This window comes from Pantherophis guttatus, chromosome 3 (genome assembly GCF_059756535.1).
Source record: "Pantherophis guttatus breed Tessera chromosome 3, ASM5975653v1, whole genome shotgun sequence".
NCBI lineage: Eukaryota > Metazoa > Chordata > Lepidosauria > Squamata > Colubridae > Pantherophis > Pantherophis guttatus.
Window position 1 is genome coordinate 103502244 of NC_142065.1, and position 18415 is coordinate 103520658.

General features: G+C 36.3%; 2 protein-coding genes across 3 annotated transcripts in view; both read left to right on the forward strand.

Moving 5' to 3' along the window:
• The window catches only part of ACBD6 (acyl-CoA binding domain containing 6), a 130578-nt gene that overhangs the window by 32722 nt on the left and 79441 nt on the right, over positions 1 to 18415 (forward strand). For both annotated transcript variants that reach the window (XM_034409685.3, XM_034409684.3), the window contains exon 5: positions 4800 to 4905. In XM_034409685.3, coding sequence (XP_034265576.1) covers positions 4800 to 4905 — 106 coding nt within the window. The remainder of the gene's footprint in view (positions 1 to 4799; positions 4906 to 18415) is intronic.
• LOC148114709 (uncharacterized) lies at positions 8844 to 14520 on the forward strand. The gene is made up of 3 exons (XM_087888819.1): positions 8844 to 9420; positions 9628 to 10528; positions 14433 to 14520. The coding sequence occupies exons 1-3, from the start codon at positions 9219 to 9221 to the stop codon at positions 14518 to 14520; spliced, it is 1191 nt and encodes a 396-aa protein (XP_087744945.1). The 5' UTR covers positions 8844 to 9218.

An 18415-nucleotide genomic window follows, 5' to 3' on the forward strand; every position in this document is an offset into this window, starting at 1 on the left:
CTCAAGAAGTAAATAGAAAAATATGAAAATAATTCAAAATGCAAACAATTTCTGTCTACATCAAGTCATTTCAGATAAACATGGTTCCTTGAATCCAGATAAAAAGGGTGAAAGTTGAAAGTCAACAAATTTTGTACTACAGACTCCTGTCCTCCAACATCCAGTTTTATCTAGCAGGCTTGATAGTTCCTATTATATTTTTCACTCTGATGCCATTAATTTATCAGAATGTTATTAATCCCATTAACCCAAGCAGCCATCTGGCCAACTCTTTGGGCTAGACCAGCCTAGTAGAGAAATAGAAAGATTGATGGCTCTAGAATTGATTATTTGATCTGAGAGATAAATGAACAATTTTGACAGAAAGTACCAGAGGTCAGTATACATGGGCATGTATGTACTGTAGTCCTAAAAAAAAAATTAAGAACAGCTTTCCTTACATAGTTTATACATTTTCCCTAAATAAGTAATTCAGAAATTATTCAATCTCAAGTTCTTGTAAGGAATATTAATTATTAAATTGGCAGAAATAAACATGGAGCCATACTATGGATATCATTGGGTTTCTCCTAGCATTAATTTTGTACTCATGTAAAAATGAATCTGTTCCTTGAAACATCAGAGAGACTCACTAACTCTGTGAGCGTGGAAATGTTTTCATATAAAAGAGCAAGGAAATTATTTATTTATCCTGCCTTTATGATTTTATGATTTATGTTCGTGTTTAACGAATAACTGTGTGGTGAACATACCTAATACTCCTTTTCCCTCCAGTTTCCGCACAAAACAATTCTGTGAGGTGACTTGGGCTGAGATGAAGAATGCTTGTCCTTTAAAAACAAATGAGAGCAGAAATGATGTGACTAGTATCATTTAGTACATTTCGCTAACATTTAAAATACTACATTACATTCGTTACCAATTGTACCAATCAGCTTTCCAAATAATTACAATTTATTATCCAAGCATTGATTAAAATAAAATTTTCCAGTTACCAAGGTACAGCTTGAAATCCAATGAGGCAATGGGTTGCTAGTGGCGGTGGCATAATTTTCTTCAAGGAACGTACAGCGAGGACCTTTATTTGCATTCTCATTTTCTAACAGGCATAGAGCATACTTGTATTTTTGTCCAGGTAAACTAGAATATTGCTAAGCTAAATTCCCTTACACTGAAAGAAAAACAAAAGTATGTTGCTTTGAGTGAAGGGGTTTATGTGGTTTTTCACAGGTTCCTGCATTACTAATCTTGCGTGTAGTGTATACTTTTTTTCATGCGTGGGCAATTGGGTAACACATGTCTCATTAGGTTCTGGTTATTCTCTGAGGAGAGCACAGAAGTGTACAGGCAAGTGGGCATCACGCCCTCTCTAGGGAAGCAGACTGTTCAGAATAAACTTGAGTTATGGATTTATTCAGCCTATAAAACCTCAGCTGGCATAAATAATGGAGAAAGCAAAGGTTTGTCTGCGGTGCATACCTCAGGGACACATGCTTGCTTCTCTCCCTCCACCGCCTTTTCTTATGAAAATGATCCCAGTTGCACTGATAGATAATAACAACACCAAGCAATTAAAAGCTATGGGTGGCTGGAGAGAGGAGAAAGGGTTCAGTTAATGAGCTTTTCCTCTTCCTGTACCCAAGAGAGCCTCAGAAGTGATGGGGCGATTAAACGAAGAGATAATTAGAGATTATGAGAGGATGGGCCCTATGAGGTGTAAGAGGGCCTTGACATAAACAGTATCTGTTGCAACTGTGTCTTGGCTTCCATCTCTTGCTTCAGTAGCACAATGACAAGCAGACAGGAAAGACCACCTGTTTGTGGCACATGGTAGTCTTTCTGTAACAGTTAGATGATTTCAGAAAAATAAGAAGAAATAGTAATGGAACACAGCCATCTTATCAGCTGGCTGTTTAGTTTCAAAGCTGACAAAGAAGATTTATGCATTATTTCCACTCCTGGATAGTGCTGCAGCTCTCAACAATATTTTTTTCCTTTTAAAAAAAAAGATGCTTGCTGAAGATTCCCTAGGTAATACAGCATATGATAAGACATTTGAGGTTTTCATTCAGAAAAGATGTACTTGTTGGAGATAAGGGGGAATTTCTTTTTTATTATTTTCTGTTTTAGGATATTTTTTTCTTTTTACACATTTTTGTTTTCTTAAAATATTTTTAATTAGGTTTTTATATCATTTATGTAATATAATCCTTAATAAAACTATTGGAAAAGAATGGAATTAAGGAACAAAAGTCAACATATGTTCTCTTCTACTGAAACCTTCCTCATAGTCGTATCTTAGTGACTCAAAATAAGGATTCTTAACATGGGACCCTGATTTCAAAATTTTCCAGTTTCAGAATGGTTGACACTGATTTTTTCAAAACATTCAGCTCAGTTGAACACAAAGATTGAGACCTCTAAGTGAATTTTTACTATGTCTTTTGTTTTGTCATTTCCCTGTAGCCTATGTACTTACATATGCATGCACATGTTGTTTATACTTTCTGGAATTTGATCATATTTTATGTTTCCACCATCTTTTTGTCTCTGTGTAGGTTTCATTTTTAATTATGAGAGATAGATAAATAATTTTATAAACACACAATAAGATCATAATGTTAAAAATGAGATAACATTTAAACCATTTCTTATAAATAATCTTAAAGTAGCCTAGAACAAAAGTTTGAAAACAGATTATAATGTGATGTAACTGAATGTACAATAAACAGATCTTATAGCTCAACTACAGTAAATCTCTATCACCACCAAATAACTGTTTTGTAAGTGGCTACAATTAATAAGCCAATTATCATTGTCTCTACTTTCAGCATTTCATCCCTCTCTGGCACTGTTCAAAATTCTACGCTCCTAAGACATGCTAGCCACAATGTACAAAACTGATATTAACCTTATTGTTAGCAGGGAATGTTGCATATGGCATTTGTACGATTAAGGCTGTTAACATATTCTACACCTTCTAGACTTACTGAAAAGTTAAATGAAAGCTGAAATCTACCAAAACCATGTTGGTAGCTGAAATCTACCAATAGCAGAGGTCAAACTCAGCCTCATCTAGTGGTAACTATGCCATATAGAACATTGGAACTTCGAATGTAAGAGGAATAAATGGTAAAGAGCATGAATGAACAAATGAAATAAAAATCAGTATATTGTTGTCTATGAAACTAATGGGAAAGTTGTAATGAATCTGAAAGAACTTTTAGAATTGAGCTAATGAATATATTCAGGGTAATAAAAATGTAGAGTTAACTGGATAAAAAGGATAAAATTATATGTCAAATTGTTTCAATTAGTATCTAGATAATTGTATGTACAGATCTATAGATTGATGATCATTACATGGTTTATATGCTGTGCCCCTGTGAATGATGACTGTGAATAAAATTATAGATGATTTGGGGGAGGGGGATGAAACATTCTGAATGAACAGCCTAACATGAATGTTACTCAGTTAGGTGGCATGAATGAATAGATGAGAATGAGAGAATGCAGAAAAGTAACTATGCCATTACAAGAGTTAAGTATAAAAAACTATAGTGAATATTTTGCTAATATATTCTTTAAACATAGGTCTATTAATTCATACATAAACAACACACACACGCACACACACGACAAAGGAATGAATATTACTGTAAAAAGAAGATCTAATTGTTTAAAGTAATGAAATATGTCGTTAGTGAAACACACAAGAGAGGAGTGATTCAGAATTTGAAACAAACTATTTGGTAGTATTAAGAGTTTTCTTGATTAGGAAAAAAGGACATGAAAGAAAGGAAATGTGAAATAAATGAGGTGTAAAGAGTGTGCTTCTGTCCATTTTGTGGAAGTGAATGCAGTGGGAAATAAGGTACTTAATTATGTATAGCAAAACAAGAAGACTTACTGTAATGTTAAGTATGTACGGATGGGAATTAAATACAAAATGTTTTATTAGTACAAAAGATGTAAACTGAGGTGAGAGAAAAGCCATGAAGATCAGATCATTAAAGAAAGAGTGAACACAGTGAGAAGGGAGGACCAAATATGCCATGATTGGATGGAGTTGAGGGATCTTTTGCAGAGTTGAGTATAAAGAACAAAAGCCAGTATATGAACATGGTAAGGACAACTGTGTTGATATAGTTTCAGTTATGTTTCTTTTTTCTTTTCTCATCTCATGCCTCAAGTTTTTCTACAGTAGATGCCAAGTATTTGAAATCCTTCAGAGATAAATAATCCACTGTTTGGCAAAAGACATAGTTCAGGCAGAGAACCTGGAGTAAATGGCTCTTTGCTAGATAGGCCTGTGGATAGAGAATTTATCTTTTGGTTTGTTTGTTTGTTTGTTTGTTTTGCTTGCAGTCCTTAAGGAAAGATAGTTGGTTCCTTCATGCTAAGAACCCAGATTTGCTGAAGAGAGGAGTGGTGAGGAGGAGGTTTATATTAGATATGTTGGCATCACATTTGAAAGATGGTGAATAGATTTCCCAAATAACTACATTAATTGATTTTTTTTGTTTTAAAATTTGAATTATTATGAGAAATGCATAATGATTTTTTTCCTAAATGAAACTGATTTATATCTTACAGTTCTTTGAGGGTTAGTTTGCAGTATATTATTTAAGTGTTCTGTGATGCAGGATGTCTACAATATTTGCCAAAAACACTGAAAGTTTAAAATAATCAGTAACAGTAAAATGATTGAACTAATGAAAAAGCTGGCTTCTCATGTTTATGTAGTTTGCATTTCTTGCTTGGTAACAGGAAATATACCCCTTTTTATTTCTTCTTAGGGAGGAAGATAAGAACATATTTGACTATTGCAGAGAAAACAACATTGACCATGTAACCAAAGCCATCCGATCAAAAAAAGTCGACGTGAACGCAAAAGATGACAAGGTATTGGGCCAGGGTGGGTTTAGTCACTAAGTCTGATATATGAGATTAATGTCTTTTAAAATCTTCCTTGAAGCTGCTGTATCTCTGTCCCAGTTTGGCCAAACACCTATGCAGATAGAATTGTCCAGCTTTATCTATATATTTTATTTATATATCTTATTTTACTATTGTAACATTATGCAGCTTCTTAAAAATAAATCCACAATACATGATTGGATTTTGTCTTTCGAAATTGAGAATAGTTACAATTTACCTAATATACCTAATATTTTTTACCTAATATATTTTGATATGTAGTACAGAAAAGCCAAGTACCATTGTGCTTCCTCTTATTGACATAAAACATAATCCACCTGAATGTGGGTGTTTCCTACTTTGTTTGCATTGGTTGGTTATGCTAACCAGAATGGATGCCATTCATGTGAACATTCATATGTGAACATTCATATGTGAACCTTCTGGATTATTCCCCCCCACACCACCCTTATCTACCTGGTTAGCCATTTTAACTATATTTCATTTTAGATACATATCATGTAAACTAAGTTATAGCAATGGTGGAATTAATACACTGTTTTCTGGTATAAGGAATTTAAGTTTAGGATTTTGTGACAGTCCCAGATCTGCCTTTGGGGATAACATACCTTCAATTTGGTTTTTACTTCAGAATATAAGAAGGTTTGGATAGGGAAGGAGGGAGTAGAGTTATTCTAAGAAAGCAGGGTAAGGCTTGATATCACTCCATCATTCCCCTTCTACCAGACCCATTAAGATGATCCGCTCCAGGGAATAATATAATCTGATAGGTTCTTGAATCCTCTGGGGAACTCCAGAGTTAAAGAGGCCTCCATAATCTATTGAATTGGGAAAGAAAAAGAACATTTACGATCAATTTTTCAGTAGCCCAGTATAGTTATGTGAAGCCTGGCTTCATTCTGAGGTGCTCTGAACAATGTTGTAAAGTAGGACAACGACCAGAGCACTAGACCAGCATGGGATTTATCATATACAATATAGGTTTTGCCATATAACTTGCTAAACATTAGTGAGCGATATGCCTATCTGGCAGCCTTTATTATATTGTAACCTACACGGCTTCATCAGATAACTAGCAACACTTCTATAGGATAGCTAAAGGCTCACTATCATTAGTTCTAGAAAATCTGAATGCTGAAGCTCTTAAAGTAAATTCAAGTACATTAATGTCAATGCTACTTTTCTTGTAATTTATACTGAAGTATGTGTTGCATTATCTGATCTACTCATATGGGATCAGTTTTGTCTGAGAATGGAGATAGGGTGCAGTTATCTGTCCTATTATATGGTCTCTTGACCCTTCCCATTTTGGCTTATTCATACTAACTGAAAAAAGTTGAATACAGGTAGTCCTCGACTTATGACCCCAATTGAGCAAAAATTCTGTTGCTAAGTGAGACAATGATTGAGTTTTGCCCCATTTTATGACCTTCCTTTGAGCACATCATTGCAGTTAAATGAGTAACATGATTGTTAAGTGCATCTGGCTTCCCCATTGACTTTGCTTGTCCAAAGGTCACAAAAAGTGATCACATGACACTGCAACCATCATAAATATGAACCAGTTGTCAAGCGTCCGAATTTTGATCAATGACCGTTGGGATGCTGCAAAGGTCGTAAGTGTGAAAGCCGGTCATAAGTCCCTATTTTTAATGCCATTGTAACTTTGAATGGTCACTAAATGAATGATTGTAAGTCAAGGATAGGTGTGTATGTAATTGGTGCCACCTTTAAAGGAAGTAACAATTTGTCATTTCTCAAAAAACACTCTCTGGATCCAGATTACTCCAACCAGCACATGTCATAATTAGCCTTTTTTGTGGCAAAGTGTTTTTAAGGTGATGTATGTAACCACAAGTGTCCGTGTATCAATCCTTTTCAATAAAGGTTGAAAATGAGACAGAATATGCTATTGTTACCTTAATAGATGACCTCTGGAAGGAAAGAAAAAGAGCTCCGGGTTTTTTTATACCACTGAATTTACTCCTGAACCATTTTCATTAAGTAGCAGTATCATATATTACAGTAGCTCAGCTTCTACTTAATATTAATCTCAGTCATCCTTTGAGGGATGAGCTGCACTACTTGTTGTTGTTAGTTGCAAAGTCTTGTCCAACTCATCACAACCCCATGGACAATGTTCCTCCAGGCCTTTCTGTCCTCTACCATCCTCTGGAGTCCATTTAAGCTCACGCCTACTGCTTCAATAACTCCATCCACCCACCTCGTTCTCTGTCGTCCCCTTCTTCTTTTGCCCTCAATCTTTTCCAGCATTAGGCTTTTCTCCAATGAGAACCTGTACTACTTGTAGATAAGACTTCTGCCACTCTGTGGGAGAATGTGGGAATGAGAAGGTGAATGTACAAAGTAGTGAACACATCCTGGAGGCAGGGTAGTGGCAGACTTGATCATTTGACCTGGTCATCTTAAATAATTACTATCATGTCTCTAGGCCTCTCTTTCTAGGAAGGCAGAAGAGGAGGTGATGTTATGGAGCAGTTACAGAGAACTCTGTTTAAAGAAGTTGTCTAAATCTCTTACACGTGGGATTCAGATCTAGACAGAAAACTGTATTGGCTGTTATTGTGGATTACTTGTGGAGGCACTGGACCTTGTCTGGTCTTGTTGATTATCACAGTGATGGTCTGTCTTATCAATCATGATTACCTTTTAAACTGTTTGGGAGGGTTGAGGACTTCATTTGTTTGTTTATTTGTTTGTTTGTTTGTTCGATTTATATGCTGCCCTTCTCCAGAGACTCAGGGCGGCTTACAATGCGTTAAGCAATAGCCTTCATACTTTTTGTATATACCTGCCTAGTAGGGCTTTCGGAGGGCCCCCTAAGCGGTGTTATTTTTTATACAAAGTCAGCTATTCTGCAGTGAGCAGTTCATGTTGGTGAGGAAGGAAAAGTCATGCCCTTGAGCACTAAAATAGACAGCTGGTGTTCTTAACTTTAGTAGGAATTCAATAATCACCAGAACTACATAATCAACAATGAAGTAAGAGTCTAGAGCCGTTATGGCGAACCTAAGGCACACTTGCCAGAGGTGGCATGCAGAGCCCTCTCTGTGGATACGTGTTGCTGCACCCTGAGACATTGGCCCAATCTAGCCGTGCCAACAGCAAGCTCGCTAACATGAGGGCTGGCGGGATAGGAATGGGATCTGGGAAGAGGATACTATGGAAAGGAGGAGCGAGCACGAACTGCTGCTGAGGAGCGAGCACGAACTGCGGTGGCGGCTCCCTTCTCACGCAACCCCCTGGCCATCTGTTGCGGGGCCGGGAGGGCATGCACAAGTGGGGATATTCTCCTCAAGCAAGTGGCCGGTCTTGGGCAAAGTGCAGTGAAAGTGCGTGCGATAGGCGAGTTTACAGCTGATGGGCAAACGTCTTTGGCGAAGGTGCTTCATCTTTTTCCGAGCCTGATCCCCGGGGTGAGGGTGTGAGGTTCGGTGCGGCCAGCCCCCTTTTACTCCTCTAGTTGAGCGGTGCTGCTGGTGGCGTTGAAGTGTGAAGGCTGGTCGTGGAATCGGAATCGGCTGGGTGCAGGAACCAACGTCGTCCGTGGTCCTGGCGCACTGCTTGCTTGCATGTGCCAGCCTTACCGTCTGACAAATCCTTCAACTGAGCAAGGAAGCACTGCGGGGCCAGGCCCTTCACACTCACATAAATAAAATGCTTTTTGAGGAAAATATATTACCATCCAAAGGTTATTCCATCATGAAATAAAGATTAGTTTTTTAATTATGTAGAATAAGGCTGTATATGTTTAATTTTTTTGGTAAATAAATTCCATTAATCCATTCACAATGTCATGCTCTTCCAGAGGTTTTTGTAAGATTATTGGGCAGTTTCTCTGCCTACAAGATATTATTACAGATGCTTGGTTTACTTTTGCAGTTCTCAAAACTGAATCATGCCTCTTCTTCACAGCAAAAATGTTATAACATGAACAGAGTTGAGAAAAAGACCTTAATCCTATTGTTCTACAAACCTATGAATACAGAATCAACCCCTTCAGTGCTAAGTTTCAAGAAGTTCAGTGAACAGAATAGAAACAATATTTTTCTGATTGTTTGCAGTGGAATAGATCTGCACAAGAAGAAAGTGAAACTAAGTGTGAGGAGGAAGGGGCAAGCAGACAAGCAGTACAAAATGAAAGTGAAACTTTCTGAGCACAATACTGCACAGCCACAGACAGACAAGTCTTTGGATCTTTTTGTGTGTATGACCTGAGGTTTATCACATTCTTTCCTTGGAGGAAAAAACCTATAATGGCAGCAGACCGTAAAAGAGACCCAGTTTGGCAATATTTTAATGAAGTTCCTTTACCTATCGGTAAGGCAGGCATGCGTGCAAACTGCAAACACTGCAACAAAGAAATGCAAGGCCTGGTGGCCCGAATGAGGCAACATCATGAGAAGTGCTGTGATGAAGATGACCAAAGAAACACATTTGAACAGGCAAGGTCTTCAGGTTGGTAAACTTTTTTATTGAATCATATTTCTAAAGACTGCCTTGAACTGTCATGTTTGAGCAAAATTATATTTCTTATTATTACAGCATGTTACTGTCATTTGGTACAGTTATGAAGAAAAGCAAATATTCCTTTTGGGGCAGTGCTGTGTACAATAAGCAGAAATTGTATAAACAATAAAATAACAGCATTGACTTTTTGTTTAGGGAAATTCATGGATTCTGGAAACTATCCACCTTCAAGATCACCATCCTCCTGTTCTACAGTTTCAGAGTTATCCATCCAGGATAGTGCTTCATTAGCATCATCATCATCAGACACCCACAGCCACATATCACTATCACCTAAAAGAAAGAAAAAACCCTTCCGACCTGGAACCACCATAGATAAATTTGTGATAAAAACTAGCAGATTAGAAAAAGAGTTAATTGATGAAAAAATTGCCCAGTTTGTTTATGCAACGAACTCTTCTTTCTGTCTGACTGAGAACCCAGATTTCATTAATATGGTTCAGTCACTGAGACCAGGATACAGTCCACCCAGCAGAGCAGATGTTGCAGGGAAACTGCTGGATAAAGTGTATGACAGAGAAATGGAGCAATGTGCAACAGCTCTGGAGGGTAGAATTGTTAACCTAAGTATTGATGGGTGGAGTAATGTCCACAATGATCCTATTGTATGTGCTTGTATAACAACAGAAGAAGGGAAAGTCTTCCTTGCACAAACAATTGATACATCAGGAAATGCACACACAGCAGAATACTTACAAGAAGTGGCAGTAAAAGCTATAATAACATGTGAACAAAAATTCAAATGTCTAGTACGCAGTTTGGCCACAGACAATGCTGCAAATGTATCCAAGATGAGAAGAAATTTAGAAGAGCAAGAAGGGAATACAAAGCTAATAACCTATGGTTGCAGTGCTCATTTGCTGCACCTCTTAGCCAAAGACTTAAGTGTTCCAGAAATAAAGACTAATGTTGTTGAAATTGCTAAATACTTCCGTAATAATCATTTTGCTGCAGCAGCTCTGAAAAGGATGGGTGGAACCAAGCTAACGCTCCCACAAGATGTTAGATGGAACTGTGTGGTGGACTGTTTTGAGCAGTATATCAAGAACTGGCCTATTCTGATGACAGTTTGTGAAGAAAATCGAGATAAAATAGATGCCACTGTCACGGCCAAAATCCTCAACACTGGGCTTAAGAGAAATGTTAAACATATGCTGAGCATCCTGAAACCCATCTTTGAAGCTTTAAACAAAATACAGAAAAATAGCTGTTTTATTGCTGATGCTGTTGAAATTTGGAAGGAACTGAGTGAACACTTAAAAGCAGAACTACACATGGACAGAATTAAATTACAAGCATTAAAAAAACGAATGGGACAAGTACTGTCTCCAGCTCATTTTTTGGCAAATATTGTCAATATCCAGTATCAGGGTCAAAACTTAAGTGCTGAGGAACTACACATGGACAGAATTAAATTACAAGCATTAAAAAAACGAATGGGACAAGTACTGTCTCCAGCTCATTTTTTGGCAAATATTGTCAATATCCAGTATCAGGGTCAAAACTTAAGTGCTGAGGAAGAGGAGTTAGCTATGACATGGGTATCCAGCAATCATCCATCTGTAATGCCAACTATAATAAACTTCAAAGCTAAGGGGGAACCATTCAAGAAATATATGTTTGCTGAAGATATTTTAAAGAAAGTCACACCAGTGAACTGGTGAAAGTCACTTAAGCACTTGGATTTAGAGACTGTTCAAGTAATGATTTCACTTTTAACAGCAGTAGCTTCTTCTGCAGGCGTTGAAAGAATATTCTCTTCCTTTGGACTCATTCATTCTAAATTGAGAAATCGTTTGGGACCCGATAAAGCAGGAAAGCTTGTTTTTCTTTTCCAGATTATGAACAAAGAAGAAGACGAGTGAGCTACAGAGGACAGTATTTAAGTTTTTCATGTGTAGGCTGGGCTGACAGTCTAAGTTTCTTAAAATATATATTTTTTGTTTAGCCAAATTAGTTAACAAACATGGATGTTTGTTTAAGCAAATAACATATGCTGTAATGTTATTGTTTCAGTTGAATAAATCTATTTAAATTGTTATTATTAAGATAATGATTATTTTTCTCCTTCCTAAGTTCAACAGAAAAGTTGTCCAAATATGAATGATTAACCTATTAAACGGGGGATAAAAAAACTAATATGAAAAGTTGTTATTCTAAAAATCTTCATCTACTTGCATATTAAAGTTATACCAGCAAGAATTAGTCTTTATGTAGAAAACTGTGATTTAAATCAAGCCTTACTGACTAGTGATTTAAATTGTGATTTAAATCAGTTTGATTTAAATCAAATCCACCCTGGTGGAAAGTAGTTGGGGGGAGGGGAGGAGCAGGAGCAAACACTGTTCGCACCAAGAATACAAGTTTCTGGGACCCTGACTCTGCAAAAGAGGATCTTTTAATCCTCTACGTGATATTATAGCACCCAGAGCGTCCATTCTTGGCATGAAAAGCATTTCCCAGCCAACTCTCCTCTCCCTTCCTCAAAGGTAAAGAAACAGAGAAACAAGAGAGGAGACAGATGTTTGCAAGGTAAGTGAGTCCTTGTGGCAGGAAGGGGGGGGAGAAGCATGAAATTTCTTAGTGGGTTGGGGAGGCCTTGAGGGCCTGTTCTATCACTAGCCCCATCCCACCCCCCACCCCCATGGCCTTCCCCCCACCCCCCCGAGATACTTCATGTGCACATTGATATTCTTGAATTGTGAGCTCTTAGGAAAGTATCCCCTCCTTGTGTGTTGCAAACAGCTATTTCCAGTGCGGAAAACAGGAGAAAGCAAGTGGGGAAAAATATTTGCTATATTTCCAATCTGAATTAGACCATGGCAGGGTCCCTACAGGAGAGCCCTTTTAAGGATTTTTTTTTTTAATTTGATTTATATGCTGCCCTTCTCCGGAGACTCAGGGCAGCTTACAATGCATTAAGCAATAGCCTTCATACTTTTATATATTTATACAAAGTCAGCTTATTGCCCCCACAAACTGGGTCCTCAATTTACCTACCTTAGAAAGGATGGAAGGCTGAGTCAATCTTGAGCCTGGTGAGATTCGAACTTACAGTAATTGCAGACAGCTGGTGTTAATCACAATGCTATTAGTCTGCTGAACCACCAGGCCCTTAGGATTATGTATTAGTAGAAAAGCAATTAACTTACCTCTGTTCTTAAATGCTAAAGCTGTTGCACCTAAAAAACAGAGGAACTCTGATCACCTATCAGAACCATTATTTTGACAGTTTTTCTGTACTGTAGTCTGTGGATGCCCCCATGAAATGCAAGCATGGGATAAACTGAGCCTGGTTTGTTCTCAGTCTTTTAAGTGGCCACAAACTGCTAGCAAAAGTGGCATTTGATCATAAGGCGAGGAGGCATCAAGAAATGTTTCCCCTTTTGCATTTGAGCATCCAAGAAGGGACAGGATAGACAAAGAAAAAGGAGGAAAGAGGGGAAGGAAGAAGAAAGAATGAAGAGGGAAGGAAAAAGAAGGGAAGGAAGGAGATTATAATGAGAGAGAGTGAGGGTCTGAGGTAAATCCTGCCTCAGGACTTGACCACCAGCAACCCTGCTGCCTTTTGCCATCCCCTTGTCCCCTCCTCCTGACTTCTCCTGGTGGTCTCCCATCCTATCACTGAAAATGTTTTGGTTACAAAGCCAGGTCTCCTCATAAGGAGAGGGAGGCTTCCTCTGACCCACATACCCACACACCACGAGCAACCTGGCCAAGGAGAGCAAGCACAGCAGCGGTGGGAGCTGGCCATGCCCATCACGCCCACGCCCACCACAGCCCCCGAAGTCAACCACAATCCTGATGCGGCCCTCATTGAAATTGAGTTTGACATCCCTGGACTAACAGAAGACCTGAGTGCTGCATGTGTTGCTCTCAAACTTACAAAGTATGAGCCAAGGTTAGAAAAACTATCAAAGTGCATACAAAGCAAAAGTCACATTAATCAAAAGCATGCCAAATGCAAACTTTTACCTTTCAATAAAAAGTTGTTTGATTCATTGAAACCTCTGTTATTGTGGGTTTTTTTTCAGTGAAAAGACATCAATCACGTATGAGTTGTTTTTTCTAAACTAAAACCTCATTATTCAGGTTAAATTGCCGTGTTGGCACTTCACAATAAATAAGTGGGTTGCAGTTTGGGCGCTCGTTCCCTAAAAGGTTTGCCATCACTGGTCTAAAGCTTATACAGTATCAGAGCAGTTCTGTAAGATTGCCTTTTCGTTTTGAATTCTTCCATTCTGTTTTAGCACTGTATTATTGTGGTAAGCTAAAATATTGCCACTTTGATAGGCCCTGGCTTTCAACCTCCATGTAACTTATTTAAGAGGTTCTGTGAGTTTTTAATTCAGTTTGTGTGTATGTAGCAATTTTTGTTCTTGTCATGCCATGCTGCTAAGAAGGAAAAGTTTAACAATGCTGTGTATTCAAGTTAGTATTCTTCTTGTGTTCTATGTGCATAGAAGCTGAACTAAACACAGGGAAATAAATTCATTTAAAGAAACACCAAATAGGATGCCATTCAATTATCTTTTGCTTTGCAACAGTCACCTGCACTAATAATTCTGTAGCAGTGTTAACTTAAATACTTGGAATGGAGTTAGCAAAATCCCATTTTTAAAACCCAAGTGATGCTAGAAGACCACATTTCTGTGGCACATTTGTATTTATGGTCAGACAAAAATAAAATCTGTCCGACATGTTGGCTTCCCGCTTATCGTCATACTGCCTGCTTGTTCTGCTCTTGGTCTGCAGCATGTGTAGTCTCCCAATACATTGTTTTGTAGCGAACAGATGAAGTGCTTACACATTCATAGACTGAGACGCCACAAATTCAGTTGGGTTCTCTTGTAGCGCTGAGCAGATTTCTGTCCTTTGAGCCATGACATTCCCGGCTGGAGTTCTGAATGCTGATGACATGGCCTTTTATTATTAATCAGGAATTCAAATAAAATTAATTTGTTGAAAGCAGAGGAAAGAGTTTTAAATTCAAAGCTAGAAGCCTTCATCCTGCATGAAGTGAACTGAAACTTCTCGGTACTTAAGGAGCTTCTGAAGTGCCATTGACTCTATTAGTACTAGTATTAGGCAAAGATATTTTAGCTACAGAAGAGAAATTTGTTTGAATTATAAATGAAGATTTGACACATGATCAGTTTTAATTCTCAAATCTCTACAGTAGTTAAAGTCATTGCATGGAATATATAGAAATTTCCAGCCAGCACATTTGCTTCTGAAAAATAGTTCTTGGTCAGGTAGTAGTATTATTTCTTTAGCTTAATAATCATGCTTCTTCTTTGTGATTTTATAATTTTTAGATTATTGCAGTAGTCTATTGCAGTAAAAATAACTCTTATGACATGTTATTATTTAAGTACATTTATACAGTTTAAAAGTATGCAAGTAACCATTTTCTCAAACAAGGCTTACAGGAATATTTCATTTTAGAGATGAAACTGTTATGCTAGTACACCTAAGAATATTTTGATTTTTACAGTTGTGTGAAAACAATTAAAATAGGAATGATAAATATTGCAGTAAATCAACTCTTTCCTATATGAGAAGCATATCAAATTTTAAGACAGCAGACTATTTCCTAGCCTTCACATATGCTTTAAAAATGTTTTAATCACAGTACTTTAGAAAAACACTTCCATTCTAAGATTTCCAAGTTTTCAGGTTGGGTTTTCAATAATTTTTATGAAAAATTTAAACTACAACGTTAAAAGATAATACAAACCCAAAAAAGAAAATAGAAGGTAAAAGGTGCAAAAAAGCAAAAAAGAAAAGAAAAACTAGAAAAAAGAAAAACTAAGAAAGCAGCTTCCCACTCTCATCACAATAAGTATAAACAACTTCACTGTATCTGGTTGTCTTCTCTTGATTAACAGTTATAAATCTTTTCTTCTCCTAACTTGATTCTTAACTGTAGGCAAGTCCAATAAGCAGTGTTCTTTTTCCAATCCAGATCTCAAGCAAAAAATTTCCAATAGATCCCTAAAATAATAATATTACTTAAAAATATAAAAGTCATTGTTCTATATATTAACTCTTAGGCACAAGCAAATCCAAGATACAATATTTTTCCGGTCCAGATGTCAACAATTCTAGAAGGAACTACCCATACTAAGCGAACTTTGTGTTTTTACCTTTTGTGGAAAATAATTTTATTTTTTAATCTATTCAAATGATTATTGGCCCTTGTCTTCATTTTATTCAAAACTTTAACAAACCTCTTTTTCAAGTCCAGTAAGAACAAATTATTCCAATTGATCTCTGGGATTGGCATCTTTATTTCCTTCTTAATTTTTAAAACTTAATTTTGTTTTATTTTATCTACTAGGAAATTCTTACATTGTTCTCCACACTTAAGTGAGAAAAGTTTCATTTGAAATCTTTTTCTGTAACAGCTTCTTCTGGGAACAGGCCTTCATAAGAACACACAGCATAACTGGCATTGTTGATTCAAGATCCTGATATAATTCCTCAAAAATATCTCTGAACACCATTATAAATTACTTACCTTCCAATAATATTTTTTTCTTTTTCATGAAAATGCATTTATTCTTTAAAATTAATTTCAAGATCTTTGTATTCACAATCCCATATTTCAACATTTTCTCTGAGCCTTTAATTTATTTCTTTGTATAGTCAAATTAATTCACTTTCTAAAGCCAAAACCGTATCTTGTTTTTGCTGTTTATTTTAAATTTTTAAAGATTATAAAGATACAGATTCATTTTCTTATATTAAGGATTAAAGACACTCACCCAGTGTTTTCAACTCTGTCATTTTGAAGGTGTCTAACTTATTTATAGCAATTAATATGCAATTTCCTAAGGTGGTTAGAAAAGAAAGTGTGAACTTAGTGTCCTTTAAAGACTCCAACTATGGTTGGAACCATAATGGTAAATTCCCTCATCTCCTAGTTTTCTCACCCTCGGAAGACTGTGGCCTTCTCATAAAGAGCAATCATATGGAGCACAGTGTGCTCCAAAACTCACATACTCTCTTTTTCTAGAGAAGATCAAAGGAGCCAATCTTCTCCTCAGCTCCTTTCTTGGCTACAACCATCAGCTCTACTTTTGTAGAGTCACCTTCATTCCACCATGTTCCTGAACAAGTCCATTTGTTTTTTATTTTTCTCCATATACATCCTCCATCCTCAATCCAAATAAATAAATAAATCCACAGTTTAGTGCATCATGATAATTGAATTCAAAAATGACAGTAGCATTTTTTTAACCAATTGAGACTTTCATTTATCTTGCCTATTGTCTTCTCTTTCTCTCTGAATTAAGATCAATTCCTAGATATTTTGTCTGTCTTGATCCACATACATTTTTAAGAGGGCAGTACAATTCCTAGCTTTCCCATTTGCTTTGTTTTGACAAGGTCTGTGACATTCAGCAAAGCAAAATTTATGTGCTGTTTACCTGATAAACTGCTACAGAAGCTGGCCAACCTGGCAATAGCTAACTAAACTGTGGGGTAGAAGATTTAGTAGCAGAGTCATTGAACAGACATTAGATTTATGCATTTTTATTCAGATCTTTCAAAGTTTAAGAAGTATCCTTCTGACTTTGTTAAAATGTATTATGTGGGCAGGAAAATAACACACAAATATGCATCTGGAATATATTTGGGACAGGCTTTTATATACACTGTAATTTAATTTAAAAAGTAAGAATAAAAACCATTAAATTTAGGTTGATGTCAGCTTCCTATTAACTTTTTTTAAGGTTTCAAGTTTTAAGATTCTGATAATAGACTATCAACTTTCCAATAGTTAGTAAAAGTTTGGGTTAGTAAAAGTTCGTATTTCAGTACCTGAAAACGACCTCGTCATTTTCTATGATTTACAAGCTTAGATAAAACTGCTCAGTTTATATCATTTGTATCAACCTCAGACACCAGTTTTCTTGAAGCAGAATTTGGATTACTTTAATACTACTCTCATTGAGGCATGTTGAAAATTAAAATGAGAGAAAATATTACTATAAATAAAAAGTAAAATTAGTAAAAATAATTTATGGTCATAATAACTAACAACTGTAATCTATAGTTTAAGTGAGTGGGGACTGTCTAATGGCAATTCCTTCTTGGAATTTAGTGAATATTAAGAACTCTTACAATTTAGGCCAGAAATTATCTATATTGATCAGCTTGTAAAATTTTGACTTTAGATATTAGAATATTGCAGATGATTAATCTAATTTGTAGTATGAATTCAGAAAATGTCAAACAAATACTTTCCATACAGTATTTTTTTTAAGTTGCTATTTGTCAAAATGTTAGTGTTGTGAAAAAATTAATTTTTATCTGAGGAGTTTGGAAATCTGTGGATATGTAATGTAATTTGAAACTTATTCTTCTGGGTATAAGTCCCTTGAAAACAACTTTAATATAGAGATCGTTCTTTGTAATTACGAAGGTTAATATTTGAAATATTTCTTCAGTGAAATGACTCTGGGCTATACTATCTGCCAACTTGTTAAAACTTTTTTTTGTCTTAAATGCAAATGTATATAGACATTCAGGAAGAATGTGTTTTGTTGACGTTTCTATACGTTTGCAAGATCAAAAAACAAAACTTAACATGCCAAATGTTTTTTTATGACAGATTGCACCAAAAAAAGACAGAGGGCCAGAGCTAGGGATAAAAAAGTGAATTACAATTTACCTGTGTTGGCTGTAAACAATACATTGTAGTGTACGTGTGAATTATGTTTCACAATCTGTCTCCTTGATTTTTACCCAAGATCATTAGTGAGCAATTTTAGTAATGACATTAGAAGGATTGTATATGAATCTTCAATCTTGGTACTTGAGTTAAAAATACATTCTTAAGTTTTTATGAAGAAAGATAGCTTACAGAAAATAAATCCTCACATAAAATGCCCAATGTTTTTAGTTATTAAAA

Coding starts and splice junctions, on each gene's coding strand:
- LOC148114709 (XM_087888819.1), top strand. CDS start 9,219: ATGGCAGCAGACCGTAAAAGAGACCCAGTTTGGCAATATTTTAATGAA. Junction 9,421..9,627: donor TGAACAGGCAAGGTCTTCAG/GTTGGTAAACTT, acceptor CTTTTTGTTTAG/GGAAATTCATGGATTCTGGA. Junction 10,529..14,432: donor GTGGTGGACTGTTTTGAGCA/GTATATCAAGAA, acceptor ATTATTAATCAG/GAATTCAAATAAAATTAATT.